Raw genomic sequence first — 22809 nt, 5'->3', positions numbered from 1 at the left:
CATCATAACCGCCATCGATAAGAGACATTACTGCGCAGCCGTATTCATCGACCTGGCCAAGGCTTTCGACTCTGTCAATCACCACATTCTTATTGGCAGACTCGACAGCCTTGGTTTCTCAAATGATTGTCTCGCCTGGTTACCAACTACTTCTCTGATAGAGTTCAGTGTGTCAAATCGGAGGGCCTGTTGTCCGGACCTCTAGCAGTCTCTATGGGGGTGCCACAGGGTTCAATCCTCGGGACGACTCTCTTCTCTGTATACATCAATGATGTTGCTCTTGCTGCTGGTGATTCTCTGATAACCCTCTACGCAGACGACAGCATTCTGTATACTTCTGGCCCCTCTTTGGACACTGTGTTAACTAACCTCCAGACGAATTTGGTGTTTTAGGATAAAAAAATAGAACCTTTTCCTTTAGTCACTTACAGTATATGAAGGCATAGGCAATCATGCAATTTTGATTATGCATTCATCGTATGTATATTCTAAAAATATTTTAACCAATAGTCTTCATGTCGGTGCCAACCTTCATTCAGAAATTATGTCATAATACTAATAATAAAATAATTGTGCTCGGGTAGGCTACCAAAAAAAAAATTATAGCACTGGTTAAAATAAATGTAAAGCAATTGCCATGTGTGGTCAACTGATCGTTCCAGCACCGTTTTGATTGGGACAACATCATTGTGCTGCTTTGAGACAAGCACGGGAAATGTCTCTTTTTGTTTTTCACTGAATCTCTGTTTGGATATTTGGTTACAATTAGGATGGGAAATGTTAGCTAAACTGAGGTGAGTGCTTATGATCATTAGTCTAACAATTGAAAGCAATGCAGATCTTCTCTACACACACACTAGGCCTATAGCCTCCCTGATGCTTTCCTGAACTTTCCAATACTTTTCTGATGCATTTTAGTCACTTTTCCTACTGATGCGAATACACATTTGTACAATTTTCCCATAGGCTATTCAAGTCATTTGACATATTTTTTTTTATTGTTTAAAAACGTCATGAGGCCTACATAATTTCAATAACAATATAGCTGAAACCACTATTGGCTTCATTGATTTACTGAATTTATTCTCATAACTGTAGGCTAGGCTACTTGATGATAGATTATTTTAAATATTATTGTAACAGTAGGCCTACCTACACAATAACCTCATATGGGGTTACTGACCACAATCAATTTAATGAATAATAATTTGACTTTGGGGAGAGCACAGCACATTGAAGAAAAAATAGCTCTCCAGGAAGAGGTGCTGCAGATAAATTGAAATAAATTTGCCAAATGATATAATTACTCCTATCTCTATAAATAAATGAAATCATTGAAAATAATACACCAGCATAATTTAGCCACAGAGGATCAATAGCTTATTTTTTAAAATGCTGTATATTGTGTTTTGTCACATTATGACCGCATATACCTAGTCTACAGTCTGGAATCCCGCAATTGGGCAGCCTGCGCGGCAAATATAAAACCGCTGATTGTTGAGGTGTGGCTGTCAATGAACAGCAGGCAGCAGCTAGAAGGTATTTCGCAATATTCCTAAATAAATACAAAATACAAAAATCTGTTTGAATAGGTGAGTGCCACTAGAAAGTTGGTAGACTACAATTTCCTCGCCTAAACTCTGTGTATCCACTCTTTTCTTTGGCCTATGCTATTGGGTGCATCTAAGACATGTGTGGCATTAAAAAATATTATTGTAACATCTCCAGTCATGTAAAATTACGTAGAATTGCAGGAAATTATTTTAGAAAATAAATGTCTTCTTTCCACGGACCCACAAACCCCTCAGCCCCTGGTCTTCAAGACTGAGCCCTGAATGTTATGAAACTCTGGTGAAGGCCCTGCGGTACAGGCTGGCGGCGGGGGTGTAATGGTGTGGGGAATGATTTCCTGGCACACGTTAGGCCCCTTGACACCAATTGAGCAACGTTTACATGCCCTGAATAATCCCACAAGTAATTCAGGCTGTTCTGCATAGGGGGGGTCTGACCCGGTACTGGATGGGTGTACCTAATAAACTGTGTATATAGCCTACAGTTAAATAACCCTGTCAACTTCATAAACTGCTTGAATTATACAATAGCTCTAAAGTAGCCTAATATAGAGAAGACCGAGCAAGTTGGTTCCTGACACCATACCACCGTAGGTCTACTTTCTGATTGACACAGGTGGATTAATACTGCTGGCAGAAAATGCCTTCTGTTGCTAAACTCATTATGGGTTGAAATGGTTTTTAAACACACAATTAGCTACTGTAGCTGTTTCAGAAACGTTTTTAATCTGAATCACATGGGCTTGTGAACATTGCATAACACAGCTAAGCAAATCTGGATCTTATAGAGGTAACGTGTGCTGGAAAACCAGCTCACCTGTCTTTGTCTCCAGCTTCAGGACTTTGAGAAGACCCTCATCTCTTCCACAGGCTATGAAGCCTTTCCTCCAAGACATACACTTCAGCCATGTGTTGTTTAGGGTGGCAATCTGCGAGGGAAAGAGGGTTGTGCATTTAGCTAGAAAAAATAACTTTGCGTTGTACTGGCGTAGGCTGAGAAAGGACACTGATTGTATCACTCATGCCAACAGAACCTATGAAAAATAAGACTGCTAACCAAGATGGGAACAACTTATTTCATGACCAGTTTAGGATGTCTCAACTAGCAAGCTATCTGTAAATGGCTGGCTCACACATGGTAGAGACTGTGTGCATGATGGTCATGAAAACAATAATTACAGGGCATGCAACACCAAAGATTTGTCACGCCCTGACCTTGGAGAGCCTTTTTGTGTCTCTATTTGGTTTGGTCAGGGTGTGATTTGAGTTGGGCATTCTATGTTTTGTTTGTCTATGATTTTGTATTTCTATGTTTTGGCCGGGTATGGTTCTCAATCAGGGACAGCTGTCTATCGTTGTCTCTGATTGGGAACCATACTTAGGTAGCCCTTTTCCCTCCTTTCTTTGTGGGAAGTTAACTTTGTTTGTGGCACTGTAGCCTTAATCTTCACAGTCGTTTTTGTATTGTTTGTTTTTGTCGGCATCATCCTAATAAAAAGGAATATGTACTCTAACCACGCTGCTCTTTGGTCTACTTCTTACGACGGCCGTGACAAGATTGGCCATGTCATATGACAATACATGTTGTTGCTCTCTGATTGGCAACAAAAAAATACAAAGCTGTTTCACGCGTATCGTCACAAATATCTGATAGCTTAATTAATGTCACAGGAAATCGATAGATAAACATTGTTGCTGGCAATTATAATTTAAAACGGGTGGGTCTAATCCTGAATGCTGATTGGTTAAAACCGTACTCCAACTGGTGTCTATTCCACAAGTTACCACCAGCTAAATCTATGACTTCAAAATGCCTATTTACTCTGTTCCATCTGATTGCGCAGTCCATTGTCTCATCAGCCCAGCCAGGCAATTTCTAAACATGAAATCCACTATAAAAAGCATCTAGACATTATCTCAAACTTCTTTTAGACTGACATTTAGTTTTCAACAGTGGCGATTTGTATAATTCCTGCTCTCTGCAACATTGTTGCAATATTCAAATTAAATCTCCAGTTGTCACATAGTAATGAACGAGTCGGGATGAGACAGACAAGTAGGCAGCTTTTCTCAGCTAGTCGAAATCATGAATCAGCATAATTTTTATGGATATATACAAAGGAATATCAATTGAAAAAAGGTCAAACGAAATGAAGTGCAGCTAGTTTGCAGTCTTTCCAGCGTCAGTTTGAAGTGATTGTGTTAGCTGTGTTGTTGGCTAGCTCCTCTGAACAACAGTGTCCTGGCGAGAGAGCACACTTTCTATGTCAGGTGAAATCGCGCATCATTAGGTCATTGTTATAGATGTATCCAAATAAATGTCACTAGCAAGCAGCTTAAACAAATGCAAATGCGGCTACTTTGTTGTTTTTCTGGCTATACTGTTTGACGTGACTGTAAGTTAGCCGTAGTTGGCTAGCTTCCAAGCAAGGGATAAGCCAGTATGGCAGTAGAATATTTAGAATGAACGACTGGGTTGCGTCCATAGATACAGAACAAAAAGACGTAACGACTGGGTCGCATCTCTGGCAACCGAACCGATAGAACGAACAACCAGCCAGCTTGGTAGCAACCCTAGATTTGTGTCGGGACTATATCTTGTGGAAGGATGAAATAGTATGAATAAATTAATCAAAATAACATTAATGAAAATATGTAAATCATTATTTGAATATGTTGATAACCCGTTGTATAAAAGTGATAAACTACCTAGCAGCTCGCTAGTTTATTGAAGTTAGCTTGAGAGATTCAGACTTTGCTGTCAAACAGTTTCCTTACTAGATATTGTATATAGCTAACACCACACAAGATACATTCGTTGGTAGGTATTTATTTATTTCATCTGAAAAGTATGATTTCCTCCATGAACAAGCTAGCTTTTTTGCATCACTTCACACGTTATCCCTGGTAACCACACACTAGAAAGTGCATCATCTAGGCTTTCTGTGTTGTGTTGTAATCCTTGTTGGTTGCACCCTCTTCTGCTTCTCTTTAGAAACGTGGGAAGTGTGAGCAAATACATGTTTGTCTCTTTATTCCAAGATTATTATCTCAAAAGAGAGAATATCTCATTAATTTATGTAAACACTTTTGAAATGGGAAATGCCCAGAGCGATGTATTAGAATATCTATGGCACAGTCTGGGAAATGTGGCATGCCTGTCTACATTGGCAACATTATGTTATGTTTTTATCCTACAGCTATAGTCTATTAATATTCCATTTGAAGTTCACAATCTTTTTTCAGTCTCTCCTTTTTTTTTAAGGCAAATTATTCTGAATACAAATTGTTTGGTAGCTGATAGACTTGGAGACAGCCAGCAAAGGTATATTTCTTATGTTTGTTATATTGTTCTTGACTTATTTATATCCATGTAACACTTAAGTCTTTAAGACCTTTTCAAATGTTTACTCTGCAAAACAAATTACAGTCAAAATTACATTTGTTCAAAATATGTATTTAATGGATACATTTGTACAAACATCCAAAATATAATCCATTTGGAAAGTATTCAGACCCCTTGACTTTTTCCACATTTTATTACGTTACAGCCTTATTCTAAAATGTATTTAATAAAAAAAAAATCTCAACAATTTGCACACAATACCCCATAATGATAAAGCAAAAACAGATTTTTTGAAGATTTTGCTAAATTATAAAAAGTATAAAACTGAAATTCCACATTTACACAAGTATTTAGACCCTTCACTCAGTACTTTGTTGAAGCACCTTTGGCAGCAATTACAGCCTCGAGTCTTCTTGGGTATGACGCTACAAGTTTGGCACACCTGTATTTGGGGAGTTTCTCCCATTCTTCTCTCCAGATTCTCTCAAGCTCTGTCAGGTTTGATGGGGAGCGTTGCTGTACAGCTATTTTCAGGTCTCTCCAGAGATGTTCGATCGGGTTTGAATCCAGGCTCTGGCTGGGCCACAACGACATTCAGAGACTTGTCCCGAAGCGACTTCTGCGTTGTCTTGGCTGGTTGCTTAGGGTTGTTGTCCTGTTGGAAGTTGAACCTTTACCCCAGTCTGAGGTGTGCTGCAGAGATGGTTGTCCTTCTGGAATGTTCTCCCATCTCCACAGAGGAACTCTGGAGCTCTGTCAGAGTGACCATCGGGTTCTTGGTCACCTACCTGACCAAGGCCCTTCTCCCTCGATTGCTCAGTTTGGCCAGGCGGCCAGGTCTAGAAAGAGTCTTGATGGTTCCAAACGTCTTCCATTTAAAAATGATGGAGGCCACTGTGTTCTTGGGGACCTTCAATGCTGCAGAAATTTTTTGGTACCCTTCCACAGATTTGTGCCTCAACACAATCCTGTCTCGGAGCTCTAAGGACAAATCCTTCGACTTCATGACTTGATTTTTGCTCTGACATGCATTGTCAAATGTGGGACCTTATATACACAGGTGGGTGCCTTTCCAAATCATGTCCAATCAATTGAATTTACCACAAGTGGACTCCAATCAAGTTGTAGAAACAGGATGCACCCGAGCTCAATTTCGAGTCTAATAGCAAAGGGGTCTGAATACTTATGTAAATAAGCTATTTTTGTTTTTTATTTTTAATACATTTGCAAAAATGTCAAAAAATCTGTTTTCACTTCATCATTATGGGGTATTGGGGTATGGGGTAGATTGCTGAGGATTTTTATTTATTTAATCCATTTCAGAATAAGACTAACGTAACAAAATGTGGAAAAAGTCAAGGGGTCTTCCCGAAGGCACTGTTTTTTGATATACACACACAAACTACACAAAGATGCACACTTCCTTTAACCTCATCAACACAAACCATAAGCCACATGAATATGACAAGCTCATTTTCTTATTTAAATACAAGTTAAGGAATACTCAATAATTATGCATTAACATAAATTACATTTAATGTGTCATGTCTTTCATTTATCTTGCACATGCCACAATAAGGAAACAAATCACTTGTCAGTGATATGGCCTATTGCTTCCTCTACACTTTCATTATAAGTGGAAGATAAAATACATATGGAATTGTTAACTGGAAAGGTGCGACCATGGGGAGCAAATTATTGTGCCAAAAAAATCTACTTTGGTCCTTGTTCTTAACTTAAATGGGGTGAAATGGGGGTTATCTGTTGTGAGCAAATGGAACATTACTGGCCAAGTCATTCAATGGTAAACAAAATGTCTTATATGTAAAACACATAGATTGAAGGAGATTATACAGTAGATAACTCCAAAATGGACTGTTGTTAATCATGAAGGTTGCTAAAACAGGAAAACTCTACAGCCATTTTAGATTGAGGTTAACTGGGTGAGCTCTTAATGGTCTCTTTGCAGCATCCTCTCAATCAACGCATTCGTCCAAACTGGGTCACTTTCCTCGATAGATCATCTAGTGGACATAACAGTCAAGGAAACATTTGTTTCTTCAATACATATACACTATATACATATGAGCAATCTTAAACAGTCATAGTTCTTCATTGTCTCGGGAATCGGAAAGAGGAAATTTTTTAATCTTTTTTTTTATTTTTATATAGTATTTATTTTGCATTAATTTGAGCTGAAATTTTACATTTACAGGAATTTTATAAGCGAAAAGTTTTGTTTTTGGAATGTCCAAAATACTTTCAATATTATTAATTTCCCTGTTGGCTCTATGTCTGGAAATGCCCTCGTCCGGAGCAAAGGATCCCACTTTCAAACTCTCAAAAAAAAGTGTTTAAAATTCAAAAAATGGCCGAAAATGATTGTATGTTGTTCCTTGCATTAAAGAGTATTTCTCTCAAAACATTGCATCTGGAGGTTTGGTTTACTGCGTCAGATTTGTCTAAAATTAATCAGGAATGAGCAGGGTCAGTTATACCATAAGGACCCTTCACTCGTGTCCTCATTACATGTAGTGGAACAAGACAACTCATAATCTGTAAAGTTCTCCACTTTTGATAGATTTAAACAAACAATATTGGAATCACCACAGTCACAACCATAAATGGTCAACTCCATCTGCCTGATAGATTAAAATAGAATATGAACTTTGTTTCAAATATGTCATTTTTAATTAGGTTTTAGAGTCATAAAGCAACTGAGGAAAAACTAAATTGCTACTGTGTATACCACTTGAATGATTTTTTTCAACTCCGTAAAATATCAACTTGGTCAGATTTTTGTCTAACGTCAACTCTGTCAGAGTCCTGAAAGATCTGATAGAGTGGTTGTTTTTATAGGGGATTTTCCAGTTAATCATTTTTCATATTTTACAAATGTCTGTTTTGAGTCTCAACGTCAAGAGTGAAGAGGCGACTCCTGGATGCTGGCCTTCTAGGCAGAGTTCCTCTGTCCAGTGTCTGTGTTCTTTTGCCCATCTAAATATTACATTTTTATTGGCCAGTCTGAGATGTGGCTTTTTCTTTGCAACTCTACCTAGAAGGCCAGCGTCCCGGAGTCGCCTCTTCACTGTTGACGTTGAGACTGGTGTTTTGCGGGTACTATTTAATGAAGCTGCCAGTTGAGGATCTGTGAGGCGTCTGTTTCTCAAACTAGACACTCTAATGTACTTCTCCTCTTGCTCAGTTGTGCACCGGGGCCTCCCACTCCTCCTTCTATTCTGGTTAGAGCGAGTTTGCTCCGTTCTGTGAAGGGAGTAGTACACAGTGTTGTACGAGATCTTCAGTTACTTGGCATCCCGGAGGCGACTCCGGGATGCTGGCCTTCTAGGCAGAGTTACAAAGAAAAAAGATTAAGATGGGCAAAAGAACACAGACACTGGACAGAGGAAAATTGGAAACAAGTGTTATGGACAGACAAATCTACGTTTAAGGTGTTCGGATCACAAAGAAGAACATTCGTGAGACGCAGATTTTTTTTTAAAGATGCTGGAGGAGTGCTTCTTTCAAGCATGGTGGAGGCAATGCTGGAGGAGTTGCATCTTTCAAGCATGGTGGAGGCAATGTGATGGTCTGGGAGTGCTTTGGTGGTGGTAAATTGAGAGATTTGTACAGGGTAAAAGGGATCTGGAAGAAGGAAGGCTGTCACTCCATTTTGCAACGCCATGGCATACCCTGTGGATGGCGCTTATTTGGAGCCAATATCCTCCTACAACAGGACAATGACCCAAAGCACAGCTCCAAACTATGCAAGAACTATTTAGGGAAGAAGCAGTCAGCTGGTATTCTGTCTATAATGGAGTGCACAGTCACCGGATCTCAACTCTATTGAGCTGTTGTGGGAGCAGCTTGACCGTAAGGTACGTAGAGAAGTGCCCATCAAGCCATTCCAACTTGTGGGAGGTGCTTCAGGAAGCATGGGGTGAAATCTCTTCAGATTACCTCAACAAATTGACAACTTGAATGCCAAAGGTCTGCAATGCTGCGAATGGAGGATTCTTTGATGAAAGCAAAGTTTGAAGGACACAATTATTATTTCAATTAAAAATGATTGTTTATAACCTTGTCAACGTCTTGACTATTCATTTTACAACTCATTTCGTGTATGTTTTTATGGAAAACAAGGACATTTCTAAGTGACTGCAAACTTTTGAACGGATGTGTATATATTTAAAATGTTGTCAATATTGAGACAAATATTGAGATTGTCCCGTCTTTCAAGAATCCCTGAGCTCAAAAACGTGTAAAATAGCATGACATTAGCTATAAAACTGCACATTTTTCTCTCTTTCCCATGGAAGAAAAATAACTCCACTCAGAACTGTGCTACACCACTGGCAGGCATACAACATTGCAGCTGGTTGTAGTGGCTTTGAGGTCTTGTGAAATTGCTATATAAATAAATACCACCCATTACAAAACAATGGTGAGGTAAAAGGATATGTTTGCTGGTCAGCTCCTGTATGGTGAACTGCATCTTCATCTGGAAGGCCATCTGAGCCTCACACATGCACTCGTTTTCACTCAGCTTATTCCCACTCATCTCATTCGCATCCTCTGAAAGAGACATCAGTGGCAGAAGTGAATCCTGAATAAATTGTACATTTCTATACGGAAATGTACATTAAGCAACTCTAGTTACCATTAAACAAGTTCTAGCTAACAAGTTGATAGGCTACTCAGTATTACACAGTAAAGTGTAATAACGTGACACTTTATCCACACCTAGGAATCTATTAGAACCCTTTTCCATATTGGTTACAAGGAAACAAATTGTGGAGTTACAAATTCCTACCAAATATTATAATTACCTGTTACTACGTGGTTTTGGCGCAACTTAATGAAAAGTGTGACAACTAGTTGACTTAATGTGAAGTCAATACTACAAATACAGACATTGCATACAGTCAAGTGGTGTCAAGTACTTAGTCAATGATCAGGTGAAGCTTTTTCGATCATTGAGGGGAAGTCCGTGGTAAATCAATTGGGTTTTGCAAAAGGTTAGCAATCACTTTAAGGCTTTAACCAAGGCAGTGGGCCAGCCATTCATTCAAGCACTTGTTCATCATAACACAAACCCATTGTCCCTCTCCGGCCTCTAGGTCATCAGGCTGCTGATTATCCCGCACACCTGTCACCCTCGTCTTGCGCACCAGCGCCTCATGACACTCACCTGGACTCCATCCCCTCCTTGATTATCTTCCCTATATCTGCCACTCCCCTTGGTTCTTTCCTCCGGTGTTATTGACTCTGTTTTCATGTCAGGGGGTTGCTTGTGTTTCGTGTTCATCGTTTATTTGATTCATTGAAACACTCACTCCCTGAACCTGCTTACCGACTCTCAGCGCACTCGTTACACCCATCTTCTAATAGTTCATATACTTCGATTTCCAAGGTCTCCCCGAAGATTTGAAGCAACCCATAGGTGACGGCATGCCATTTGAGATACCCAGGCATCGGTCCAACAAACGCATGAGGCCAAAAACAAGTCAGAAGGCCGAGCTCCTTCGTGTCCTTTTCCTGTGTCTAAATCCTGTTCCGCTCGCAGCTAGCTCATGCTGTACCTCCCTATGCTCATCCATTTCCTTCTTCCTTACTTTGGCGCAACTTGCTCTTTAAGGTGTGAGCTATGGAGTCGATGGTGCCAAAGTTGGCCAAGTGAAAGTAATGCTGGCTGTTGGGCACAGAGGCTATCTCCTGGAGCTCTCTCTCCTCTGTTTTCACAACACCGACTGTGTATATCTCCACACCTGGGGAAAGATAGGAGGACAGGACAAGGTTTTAGACAAACCCAAAACTGAGGTAGGGTAGATGCAGGGTTGGGGAGTAATGGATTACATCTAATGGATTACAAAAAAAACGGTAACTGTAATCCATTACGTTACCAGCAAAAAATATTGTAATCCGACTCCAGATACTTTTGAAAAACTAGATGATTATTTCAAGGGTTACTTTTAAATTCTGAAAGGATGTTTGCGAGAAAGAAAAAAAATCGGACACTTCTGTTTTCTCAATTTACATTCTAATCAGCATTGAAAACAGGCGCAAGTTTGTTCCACCTGAGCGAGTCTGACCACAAGTCAGAGACCACTATGATGACACACCAAATGGGTATGATGGATCCTGGGTAAAGAGCAGCAGGAATAGGCTTTTGTAGGCTACAGTCCAAGCTATATCTTACAATGGTGCGACTGCTATCGGCATCAAAAGATTATCCAACTTGAATAAACGCTTGAAGGTAAGGATGACAGCAGTGGTGTAGTCTACGGCGATACGGATATCACTTATCATTGATATCTACATAGTGCATCGATGTGATTCACGCTTCTGCGCTATCATTTAGCTTTTTGCGCCTTACGGATTGTGATTGTTGTGGATGGCTGTTCACAAATTTAAATGTGTATTTGAACCCAATAATGGTTCAATTCAAGAAGTTTAAGATGCCTACCAATCATTGTTTTTGAAACCAGTGGACAGCCAGTGAAAAATGTACAGGTATATGTATATGGTTCTCATGGAATGTGACAGTTGAACAAAGCTCATAAGGCTTTCAATGGATATACATATACCCATCTTGAAGAATCAATGGATATATATATATATAGACGAATCAATGGATATACTGTATATATCTATATATCCATGGATTCTTGGAAGAATATAACTTAGAAATGCCTCATGAGCTTTGTTCAACTTCAACCCAAAATATAAATTAGTTTTTCTCCAATATTTGTAAACATTGTAAATGTAAACAAACACTGTATAGCTTCATAACATGGTTAAAACAATAATTGTAATATTATGGATGGTCAGCCCTTGCATCCATAGCTCTGTCTATTAATCTGAGAGTGGTTACATTTCTACAGGCCCATCCCTCAGCTTTTTACCAAAACATAGGGGGGGCGACAGTTTTGTTATTGTTTCCATCTGTGGATTTGCCCTTTTAAACAGCTGTATATTATCAAGATATCAAAGAACAACAACAAAAAAGGAAACAATAGGCCTACAGCAAATGCAGCACATGGCATTAATGTTTCACGTGTAAAAGCACTTTTCAGTAGTGCTCAAAGCATGCCATTCCATGAGCGCAGCATTTATTTTTCAACTCAAATCAATGAGCCCAATCAGTCGTCCATGACAACAAAATCATAAACAGGAGAGTAGGGCTGTCTAATTAGTCCTTAGTTGAGGTCATGCTCAGGTAAAACAATTTGGTTAATCTATACTTCCATATTTCCAAGTCCTATTCTTGAAGATCAAGGGGTATAACATTTATTGGAATGACTGCAATTCTGATAGACTTTAGTTTTTAATGTGAATATATAATTTAATTGTATTATTACATGTAGTAGAAAGCGATGGGTTTAGAAGAAGCCTACATAACCAACCCATGAAGTATAATTTCACATCCACATACACTGCCGGTCAAAAGTTTTAGAAGACCTAAGGGTTGTTCTTTATTTTTTACTATTTTCTACATTGTAGAATAATAGTGAAGACATCAAAACTATGAAATAACACATATGGAATCATGTAGTAACCAAAAAAGTGTTAAACAAATCGAAATATATTTTATATTTGAGATTCTTCAAAGTAGCCACCCTTTGTCTTGATGACAGCTTTGCATATTCTTGGCATTCTCTCAACCAGCTTCACCTGGAATGCTTTTCAACAGTTTTAAAGGAGCTCCTACATATACTGAGCACTTGTTGGCTGCTTTTCCTTCACTCTGTGGTCCGACTCATCCCAACCATCTCAAATTGGTTGAGGTCGGGGGATTGTGGAGGCCAGGTCATCTGATGCAGCACTCCATCACTCTCCTACTTGGTAAAATAGCCCTTACACAGCCTGAAGGTGTGTTGGGTCATTGTCCTGTTGAAAAACAAATGATAGTCCCACTAAGCGCAAACCAGTTGGGATGGAGTATCGCTGCAGAATGCTGTGGTAGCATGCTTAAGTGTGCCTTTAATTCTAAATAAATCACAGACAGTGTCACCAGCAAAGCACCCCCACACCATAACACCTCCTCCTCCATACTTTACGGTGGGAAATACACATGCAGAGATCATCTGTTCACCAACACCGCATCTCACAAAGACACGGCGGTTGGAACAAAAAATCTCAAATTTGGACTCCAGACCAAAGGACAAATTTCCACCGGTCAAATATCCATTGCTCATGTTTCTTGGGCAAAGCATGTCTATTCTTATTATTGGTGTCCTTTAGTAGTGTTTTCTTTACAGCAATTCGACCATGAAGTCCTGATTCACAGTCTCTGTGTTAACTCTGTGAAGCATTTATTTGGGCTGCAATTTCTGAGGATGGTAACTCAAATGATCTTATCCTCTGCAGCAGAGGTTACTCCGGGTCTTCCATTCCTGTGGCGGTCCTCATGAGAGGTAGTTTCATCATAGCACTTGATGGTTTTTGCGACTGCACTTGAAGAAACTTTCAAAGTTCTTGACATTTTCCATTTTGGCTGACCTTCATGTAATGGACTGTCGTTTCTCTTTGCTTATTTGAGCTGTTCTCGCCATAATATGGACTTGGTCTGTTACCAAATAGGGCTGTCTTCTGTATACCCCCATACCTTGTCACAACACAACTTATTGGCTCAAACGCACAAAGAAAATAAATTCCACAAAACTTTTGAAGCAGCACACCTGTTAATTGAATTGCATTCCAGGTGACTACCTCATGCAGCTGATTGAGAGAATGCCAAGAGTGTGCTAAGCTGTCATCAAGGCAAAGGTCGGCTTTTTGAAGAATCTCAAGTATAAAAAACATTTTGATTTGGTTAACACTTTTTTGGTTACTACAGGACTCCATATGTGCTATTTAATAGATTTGATGTCTTCACTATTATTCTACAATGTAGAAAATAGTAAAAAATAAAGAAAAACCCTTGAATGAGTAAGTGTTCTAAAACTTTTGACCGGTAGTGTATGGCCAGCTATGTAAACTTTAACATGGATTTATCTTGCAATATATGTTGTTCAATTGGTAACATACATTTTTTTATTCTTTAGATGGCTCTTAAGGTTAAAGTAATCTTACGTTACTGAGTTTGGGAAATTCAAAAGTTACGTTACTGATTACAATTTTGGACGGGTAACTACTAACTGTAACGGATTGTGGACTACAGGAAAAAGAGAACCGAACACTTCCACATTCTCATCGACGGGGCTGCAGTAGAGCAGGTTGAGAGCTTCAAGTTCCTTGGCGTCCACATCACCAACAAACTAACATGGTCCAAGCACACCAAGACAGTCATGAAGAGGGCACGACAAAACCGAAAAGATTTGGCATGGGTCCTCAGATCCTCAAAAGGTTCTAGAGCTGCACCATCGAGAGTATTCTGACTGGTTGCAAGAGTACCTGGTATGGCAACTGCTCGCCTTCCGACCTCAAGGCACTACAGAGGGTAGTGCCAACAGCCCAGTACATCACTGGGGCCAAGCTTCCTGCCATGCAGGACCTCTATACCAGGCGGTGTCAGAGGAAGGCCCTAAAAGTTGTCAAAGACTCCAGCCACCCTAGTCGTAGACTGTTCTCTCTACTACCACACGGCAACCGGTACCGGAGCGTCAAGGCTAGGTCCAAGAGGCTTCAAAACAGCTTCTACCTCCAAGCCATAAGACTCCTGAACATCTAATCAAATGGTTACCCAGACTATTTGCACTGCCCCCCCCCTCTCCCCCTCTTTTACACCGCTACTACTCTCTGTTGTTATCATCTATGCATAGTCACTTCAATAACTCCACCTACATGTACATATTACCTCAACTAACCGGTGCCCCCGCATATTGACTCTGTACCGGTACCCCACTGTATATAGTCTCACTATTGTTATTTTACTGCTGCTCTTTAATTACTTTTATTTATTTTTCTTATCCATATTTTTTAAACTGTATTGTTGGTTAGGCCTCGTACAGTGGCTTGCGAAAGTATTCAAACCCCTTGGCATTTTTCCTATTTTCTTGCCTTACAACGTGGAATTAAAATTGATTTTTGGATCATTTGATTTACACAACATGCCTACCACTTTGAAGATGCAAAATATGTTTTATTGTGAAACAAACAAGAATTAAGACAAAAAAAACTAACTTGAGCATGCATAACTATTCACCCAAACAAAGTCAAAACTTTATAGAGCCACCTTTTGCAGCAATTACAGCTGCAAGTCTCTTGGGGTATATCTCCATAAGCTTGGCACATCTAGCCATTGGGATTTTTGCCCATTCTTCAAGGCAAAACTGCTCCAGCTCCTTCAAGTTAGATGGGTTCCGATGGTGCACAGCAATCTTTAAGTCATACCACAAATTCTCAATTGAATTGAGGTCTGGGCTTTGACTAGGCCATTCCAAGACATTTAAATGTTTCCTCTCAAACCACTCGAGTGTTGCTTTAGCAGTATGCTTAGGGTCATTGTCCTGCTGGAAGGTGAACCTCCGTCCCAGTCTCAAATCTCTGGAAGACTGAAACAGGTTTCCCTCAAGAATTTCCCTGTATTTAGCGTCATCCATCATTCCTTCTGACCAGTTTCCCAGTCCCTGCCAAAGAAAAACATCCTCACAGCATAATGCTGCCACCACCATGCTTCACTGTGGGGATGGTATTCTCCAGGTGATGAGCGGTGTTGGGTTTGCGCCAGACATAGCATTTTCCTTGATGGCCAAAAAGCAAAATGTTTGTCTCATCTGACCAGAGTACCTTCTTCCATATGTTTGGTTTTCGCCAAAAAGCATGTGGGAGACTCCCCAAATGTGTTTGCTTATTTTTTTCTTCAAGCAATGGCTTTTTTCTGGTCACTCTAACGTAAAGCCCAGCTCTGTGGAGTGTACGGCTTAAAGTGTTCCTATGGACAGTGTTCCTATATCCTACAATCTCAGCTGTGGAGCTTTTGAGCTCCTTCAGGGTTATCTTTGGTCTCTTCGTTGCCTCTCTGATTAATGCCCTCCTTGCCTGGTCCGTGAGTTTTGGTGGGCGGCCCTCTCTTGGCAGGTTTGTTGTTGTGCCATATTCTTTCCATTTTTAACAATGAATTTAATGGTGCTCCGTGGGATGTTCAAAGTTTCTGATCTTTTTTTATAACCCAACCCTGATCTGTACTTCTCCACAACTTTGTCCCTGACCTGTTTGGAGAGCTCCTTGGTCTTCATGGTGCTGCTTGCTTGGTGGTGCCCCTTGCTTAGTGGTGTTGCGGCCTCTGGGGCCTTTCAGAACAGGTGTATATAGACACTCAGATCATGTGACACTTAGATTGCACACAGGTGGACTTTATTATGTGACTTCTGAAGGTAATTGGTTGCACCAGATCTTATTTCAGGGCTTCATAGCAAAGGGGGTGAATACATATGCATGTACCATTTTTTTGAATTTAGACTATTTTGTGTATGTCCATTACATAAAATCCAAATAAAAATCCATTTAAATTACAGGTTGTCATGCAACAAAATAGGAAACCCGCCAAGGGGGAATAATACATTTGCAAGGCACTGCAAGTAAGCATTTTACTGTAAGGTCTACTACACCTGTTGTATTCGGAGCATGTGACTAATACAATTTGATTTGATTGCATTTAGAAAGTAACCTACCCAACCCTGGGTAGATGATACATGGGATGGGACGTCTAAGGATTACAGAGCTATGGAATGAGGAAACATGCATTCATATAAAACACTCGAGTGGGGGGGGGGGACAACTGCCTTTACATTTGGAGGGGAAGATATCTGGAGTCATTTTAGAGTTTTACAACTTCTGAAATGTTACACTCAAAATGGTGTCAGGACCTCATGAGTGGCGCAGCGGTCTAAGGCACTGCAGTGCTTGAGGCGTAACTACAGATCCGGGTTCGATCCCGGGCTGTGTCACAACCGGTCGTGACCGGGAGACGCATGAGGCGACGCACAATTGGCCCAGCATCGTCCGGGTTAGGGGAGGGTTTGGCCATCGTGCTCTAGCGACTCCTGTGGCGGGCCGGGTGCATGCACGCTGACACGGTCGCCAGTTGTACGGTGTTTCCTCTGACACATTGGTGTGGCTGGCTTCCGGGTTAAGCGGGCACTGTATCAAGAAGTGGTGTGGCTTGGCAGGGTCATGTTTCGGAGGACACATACATTATACTGTGTAAGAAAAAGGGGCCTTTGAGGTTCCTGGCGTGCTCAGAGATGTCGTCTTTCGACTGTCCCGAGGCACGTTGGCTGACTTTGGCCTGGCGCCCTCTCCCTCGGTGAAGCTCCTATCCAACAGGTGGTGCAGGGCCAGACCAGTCATGGAGCCCTTGGCTGAACACCTCTCACCGCCACCTTCAAAGCTTTGTCAGTCCGGTGCTGGTTTAAGGTGAACTCGGTCCGGACTTGGCTGCAGTACTGGATCAGGCCGACCTGTACAGTGCCAGGGCCGACTTGGAGCAAGTCCACCAGATGCACCACGAAACGCTTCACCAGCTTAAAGTTGTCAGGGTGGATGCTCTTGGAGCTGTTGATGAGCAAGATCAGGTCGAGTTCCGGCCCTGCAGCCCGAGCTACTCTACAGCTCCATGGGTGCGAATGCTAAAGAAGCCACGCCGACACGCAACAACAAACTCAGCATGTATTAGCCGTAGAGTGAAGTGGGGACCTTAGCTAGCAAATCTGGCATAACCGCATTGGATAGTGGCATGCAGTGCTTGACTTCGGCAGGAAAACACAGAAACTGAGTTCCATGCACATCAAATGTTCTACTGCATGAGTTCCTGTACCTCTTGTAGAATATTGGCTTAAAAATATTGCGATGTTCCGGCACCTAAATATAAAACAGTACCAGCACCCAAAATGAGCACCGGCACATATTTCAATCTACTTCATGCACTGGGCATGCATATCATAACAGCAGCGTTTGGGTTTTCTAGCCCATGAATTCTGGAATAAAGGGCCACCAACCGTTCAAACCTGATCCATTATGGTATTGCAAAGAACCTGCTGCCAAGTGTAAACATAAGACAAAATCTTACACATTAATTCTTTGCCCTTTCCTTTCTCTATTACACAATTAATTCAGCAGAAACTTTCACTACACAAAAAAAAACATTTGGGTAACACTTTATTTCAATAGTACCTACATAAGGAATTCATAATGCATTCATAGCTCATACATAACACATTCATAAACAGTACATAACCATTTCATAATATACTTATGGCAACAATCGCAAGTTGAAATCTGCAATATAAGCAATATTCCTGTGACATAACAGAACAATCTACCTGTGGCTGTTGGCATGAGCATTTATTCAATGATTGCTTGTGAAAGGGTTATTCATGGGTATGAATGTGTTACGAAGTCCTTATGTAGGTACCTGTCAAACAAAGTGATACCCACATTCCCGATAAAGGCTTGTGGTCCTTACGTGTACGTGTTTGCTTGTCAGCATTCAGTGTATAGCCATCTCGACACTCGCAGGTGTACGAGTTGTTGTTCTTGACACCCGTGGTTGCAGTCGTGGTTGCAGTCCACACCTGTAAACAAACATCCTCACAGCTGATTGGCTTAGTCTGACAAAATCATCAACGTGAACAGGAATAATCCGTTTTGGAATCAATTACTTTCTAATCGGTCAGTTAGGGGTTATCATACGGAATCTAATCAAAGATTGCTGTTACACATTAAATGTTGGCATAATTATTATTTTATGATTTGCGTACCTAACACATGAATAAATGTTTTTTGGGTACAGGTGCACAACACCATCACAACATCTGCTGGTTTCCATTCTTGATTTTTAACCAACAACTAGTTTCGACCTGAGAAACCAGATATGTGTACTTCCTGGGTGATCAACAACATGAGTTGATCAAGTAGGTGTCAAGGAAGACACACAAATCAGCTGAACTTTGGCCCTGAAGGGATTGTACACCCATGTTATAGGAGGACATAACATGACTTTGCCGGTCGATCTCCAAAAGTCAGTCAATACGGAACATTTCAAGAACTTTGAACGTTTCTTCTAGTGCTGTCGCAAAACCATCAAGCGCTATGATGAAACTGGCTCTCATGAGGACCGCCACAGGAAAGGAAGACCCAGAGTTACCTCTGCTGCAGAGGATACGTAGTTATAGTTACCAGCCTCAGAAATTGCAGCCCAAATAAATGCTTCACAAGAGTTCAAGTAACAGACACATCTCAACATCGACTATTCAGAGGAGACTGCTTGAATCAGGCCTTCATGGTCAAATTGCTGAAAATAAATCACTACTAAAGGACACCAATAAAAAGAAGGGACTTGCTTGGGCCAATAAATCTGTCCTTTGGTCTGATGAGTCCAAATTGGAGATTTTTGGTTCCAAACGCAGTGTCTTTGTGAGACGTGGTGTAGGTGAACCGATGATCTATTCATGTGTGGTTCCCACCGTGAAGCATGGAGGAGGATGGTTTTTGCGACTGCACTTGAAGAAACTTTCAAAGTTCTTGAAATGTTCCGGATTGACTGACCATGTCTTAAAGTAATGATGGACTGTCGTATCTCTTTTGCTTATTTGAGCTGTTCTTGACATAATATGGACTTTACCAAATAGGGCTATCTTCTGTATACCACTCCTACCATGTCATAACAACTGATTGGCTTAAACTCATTAAGAAAGAAAATCCACAAATTAACTTTTAACAAGGCACACCTGTTATTTTAAATGCATTCGGTGTGACTACCTCATGAAGCTGGTTAGGGAGAATGCCAAGAATGTGCAAATCTGTCATAAAAGAAATGGTTACTACATAATTCCATATGTGTTACTTCATAGTTTTGATGTCTTCACTATTATTCTACAGTGTAGAAAATAGTAAAAATAAAGAAAAACACTGGAATGAGTAGGTGTGAACAAACTTTTGACCGGAACTGTATGTGTAGTGTAATTATTGTTTATTGATGTTTTCATGCAGGGTTTATCTGCAAAAGAAACCATGGTCTCAGCATGACTCCCTGCTTAAATACCGATGAAGTAAATACAAAAATTGCCTCACTCTCTTACCACACAGGGTTTCCCTGAACTTGGATGTGAGCTTCTCAATGACGCCATAGGTCTCCACGTAAAACACGTGTTCATCCAGGGGCAGACTGGCCATGAGACGCAGGGACTTCATGTCCGCCCTGTCCACCCCCACTGCGTAGATCTCGATGCCCGCCGCCCTCGCTGCCGCGGCCACCTCCTCCACCGTGTCCTGGGGACGTCCATCGGTTACGATGATGGCCACCTTGGCAATGTTCTTGTTAGCTAGCCGGGAGCCTGACTCCTCAGTGAAGGTCTCCTCCATGGCTGTCTTGATAGCCAGGCCAGTCATTGTACCAGCAGCTAGAGATTTGATGCGGCCTAGCGCTGCCTTCAGGCCTGCCTTGTCGAAGTGCGTCTTGAGAAGGAACTCGATCTTCACCGTGCTAGCGTAGTTCACGACGGCCACCCGCGTGGCATCCGAGCCAACGTCGAGGGTGTCGACCATGTCAGCCAGGAAGATTTTGACCTTCTCAAATTCTGCGGGGCGCACACTACGTGAACTGTCGATAATGAACACCAGGTCTAGGGGCCGACTTATGCAGTGGGTTCCTGCGAGGGAAAATTGAGACATTTGTTTTTTACCACCGAGGGTGGAATGGTTTGCTCTACACACTTTGACAGAGAACTGCTAATCAGAGTTCCTCTGGCACATCTACTGTATCAAACACATTCAGGCTTCACATTCAGGTCTGGAGTTGCTGAGGGTTTTAGGAAGTCAGCTTGATATGTTTTACTGGTGAGTTTACTAGGTGCTACTATTTCAGATAGATCGCATGGGAGCGTTAGTTTTAAGCAGGCAACCATTTATGCTTCAGTACACACAGCAATGATACTACAAACAGAAGTAAAAAGAACAGTTTTAAAAAGTCTGAAGAAAAAGTGGATGAAAGCTTAGTGAGAGAGGTTTCTGAACATTTCCCAGGAAAGTAAACATGGACACCAAACCAATTTCAATGTAATACAGTAAACCAAATAGAAGGTTCATGTTGACTTCTCTCAAGATTCACCTGCAGAGGAGGAAAAAACTACAGAATAGTGACTTATATGACAGCACCTGCTCAATCCTAGGACAAAGAGATTGTAAAAGGAAGGGGGAAAAAAACACAAAAACACCAACAGAAGAGGGGGGGTTTCGATTCAAATTTATACCCAGAAACCAATTATTGCTTGAGGGATTCAATCAAAAGGAGGTTTTTCTTTTTTGCCTAAAGTCTTCTACCTGTGTCAGCACTGATGATGGGAGTGGTGGTGCCGCTTGGGGTACTGACCGGCTGTTCAAGTGGACGGGGTGGTGCTGTGGGCCGGAGGTACATGACTGGCCATTTCCCGGGTGGCTGGTGATAGTAGTCATAGCCATTAAACCTGTAATTATTGCCATGTGCTTTGGGCCACAATGACAGAGGAAGAGGGAGAAGTAGTAGAGCAATGGTTATTTTGTTTGACTCAAGCGCAATGAGATGCCTATGACTTAAATGGGGTGATGATGTGAAGTACATTAGCCTGCTGTTATTAGCCTTAAGCATCAGTGAGAGTCTGTCTGCTAGCAATTGAGACTATTAACCATCAGCATTTGTTTATGCTTATTGCAGCTACTAAGCTACCAACATACAGTCGGTTGTTTCTCAATTTCACACAACGTAAAGTGTTCTGAACTCCTGGAAAAGTGCTTCATAAATCCATTATTGTATGTAAATAATAGCCATAACGTTTAATATAGCCTAGCCCAAAGGTTTGAGTACACATTGACACCAGTCCTTTGGTATGCTATTTGGTTAACATTTTCCAGCTAACGAATTTCAAAATGTATGCAATTGTATGACAAGATAAGAAAGTATATTTACAGTAAAAAATGTATATCTGCCTTTATTCTGTAATAACCGAGGACTGGCCAATACCCGCTTAAATTTCAGAACTATTATAATACATTGACGCCAATGCCAAATTTTCTCAAATGTAAAGTAATGAAGAGCAATAGAACGTAGAGAATAACTGTGCGCACTATTACAAAATAGCCTACATTGTACGAAAATTAACCAACCTCCCAAATCAATCGTTTTTTGATTCTGAGACAACTGAGCTGGTTGCTGAACATTCCCAATTTGTTGCTGTCCTTGTGTAGCAATCTGAAATGGTTGTTGCTTTTGAATGCTCCGCTGAAATGGTTGTTGCTTTTGAATGCTCCGCTGAAATGGTTGTTGCTTTTGAATGCTCCGCTGAAATGTTTGCGGTGGCACGATAGGGTTGTCTGCGTGATGCGGCCGAGGATGGCATCCTCCATGAAGTCGGTATGTTCCTTGGACCTCCATAGCAAGCAACGACATGCAACAGACGAGTCCTCCGATTAACAATGTCATCCTGTGGCAGTTGGTTATTTTAGGTAAACTACGTCTCAAGAAGCAATTCAGAATAGTAAACCATGAATACAAACAGTTGCTCTCTGGGGGCATATTTAACCATCACCAGGCTAAACGCGTGGGAGAAGTTCGTCCAATCCAGAAGTGGGAAGAAAGCATGACACACGTTTTGGGTTGGTTTGTGCGACCCGAACAGTGGCTATGGAAGGCAAACTATGTGATGTTGTTCTGGAGGAGAAAAGGGACATCATTTTGTTTTAATTGTTCATGCAAAGTGCGACCTCTAGCGTCACATACAAGCACATGCAAGCTTATTGGTGTGATCAGGTTTTATTCTCAATTTGATATGAATACATTCTTGATATGAAGAGAAAAAAAAATCTAAAACACATCTAACACAACTACATTTGATGATCCCTATATCATTAATATTTGTTTAGTTTAGATTATTAGTTTGTTGGAGTTTCAGTATACAGGCTCCTAAAAGAGTTGTC

General features: G+C 41.0%; 1 protein-coding gene across 1 annotated transcript in view; it reads right to left on the bottom strand.

The window, feature by feature from the left end:
- LOC129813448 (cartilage matrix protein-like) overlaps nucleotides 1-22571 on the bottom strand; it is a 37200-nt gene extending 14629 nt beyond the window's left edge. The window contains 11 exon segments of the mRNA XM_055865780.1: nucleotides 2389-2500; nucleotides 9353-9492; nucleotides 10533-10685; nucleotides 17121-17222; nucleotides 17225-17489; nucleotides 17661-17721; nucleotides 18256-18399; nucleotides 18401-18434; nucleotides 19941-20510; nucleotides 21181-21342; nucleotides 22000-22571. Coding sequence (XP_055721755.1) covers nucleotides 2389-2500; nucleotides 9353-9492; nucleotides 10533-10685; nucleotides 17121-17222; nucleotides 17225-17489; nucleotides 17661-17721; nucleotides 18256-18399; nucleotides 18401-18434; nucleotides 19941-20510; nucleotides 21181-21342; nucleotides 22000-22408 — 2152 coding nt within the window. The 5' untranslated portion in view covers nucleotides 22409-22571.
- Between the last annotated feature and the right edge of the window lie 238 nt (nucleotides 22572-22809).

The sequence above is a fragment of the Salvelinus fontinalis genome, chromosome 16 (assembly GCF_029448725.1).
Source record: "Salvelinus fontinalis isolate EN_2023a chromosome 16, ASM2944872v1, whole genome shotgun sequence".
Classification (NCBI taxonomy): domain Eukaryota; kingdom Metazoa; phylum Chordata; class Actinopteri; order Salmoniformes; family Salmonidae; genus Salvelinus; species Salvelinus fontinalis.
The sequence above is the reverse complement of the archived record's forward strand: the minus strand, read 5'-3'. Positions and strand labels throughout refer to the sequence as shown.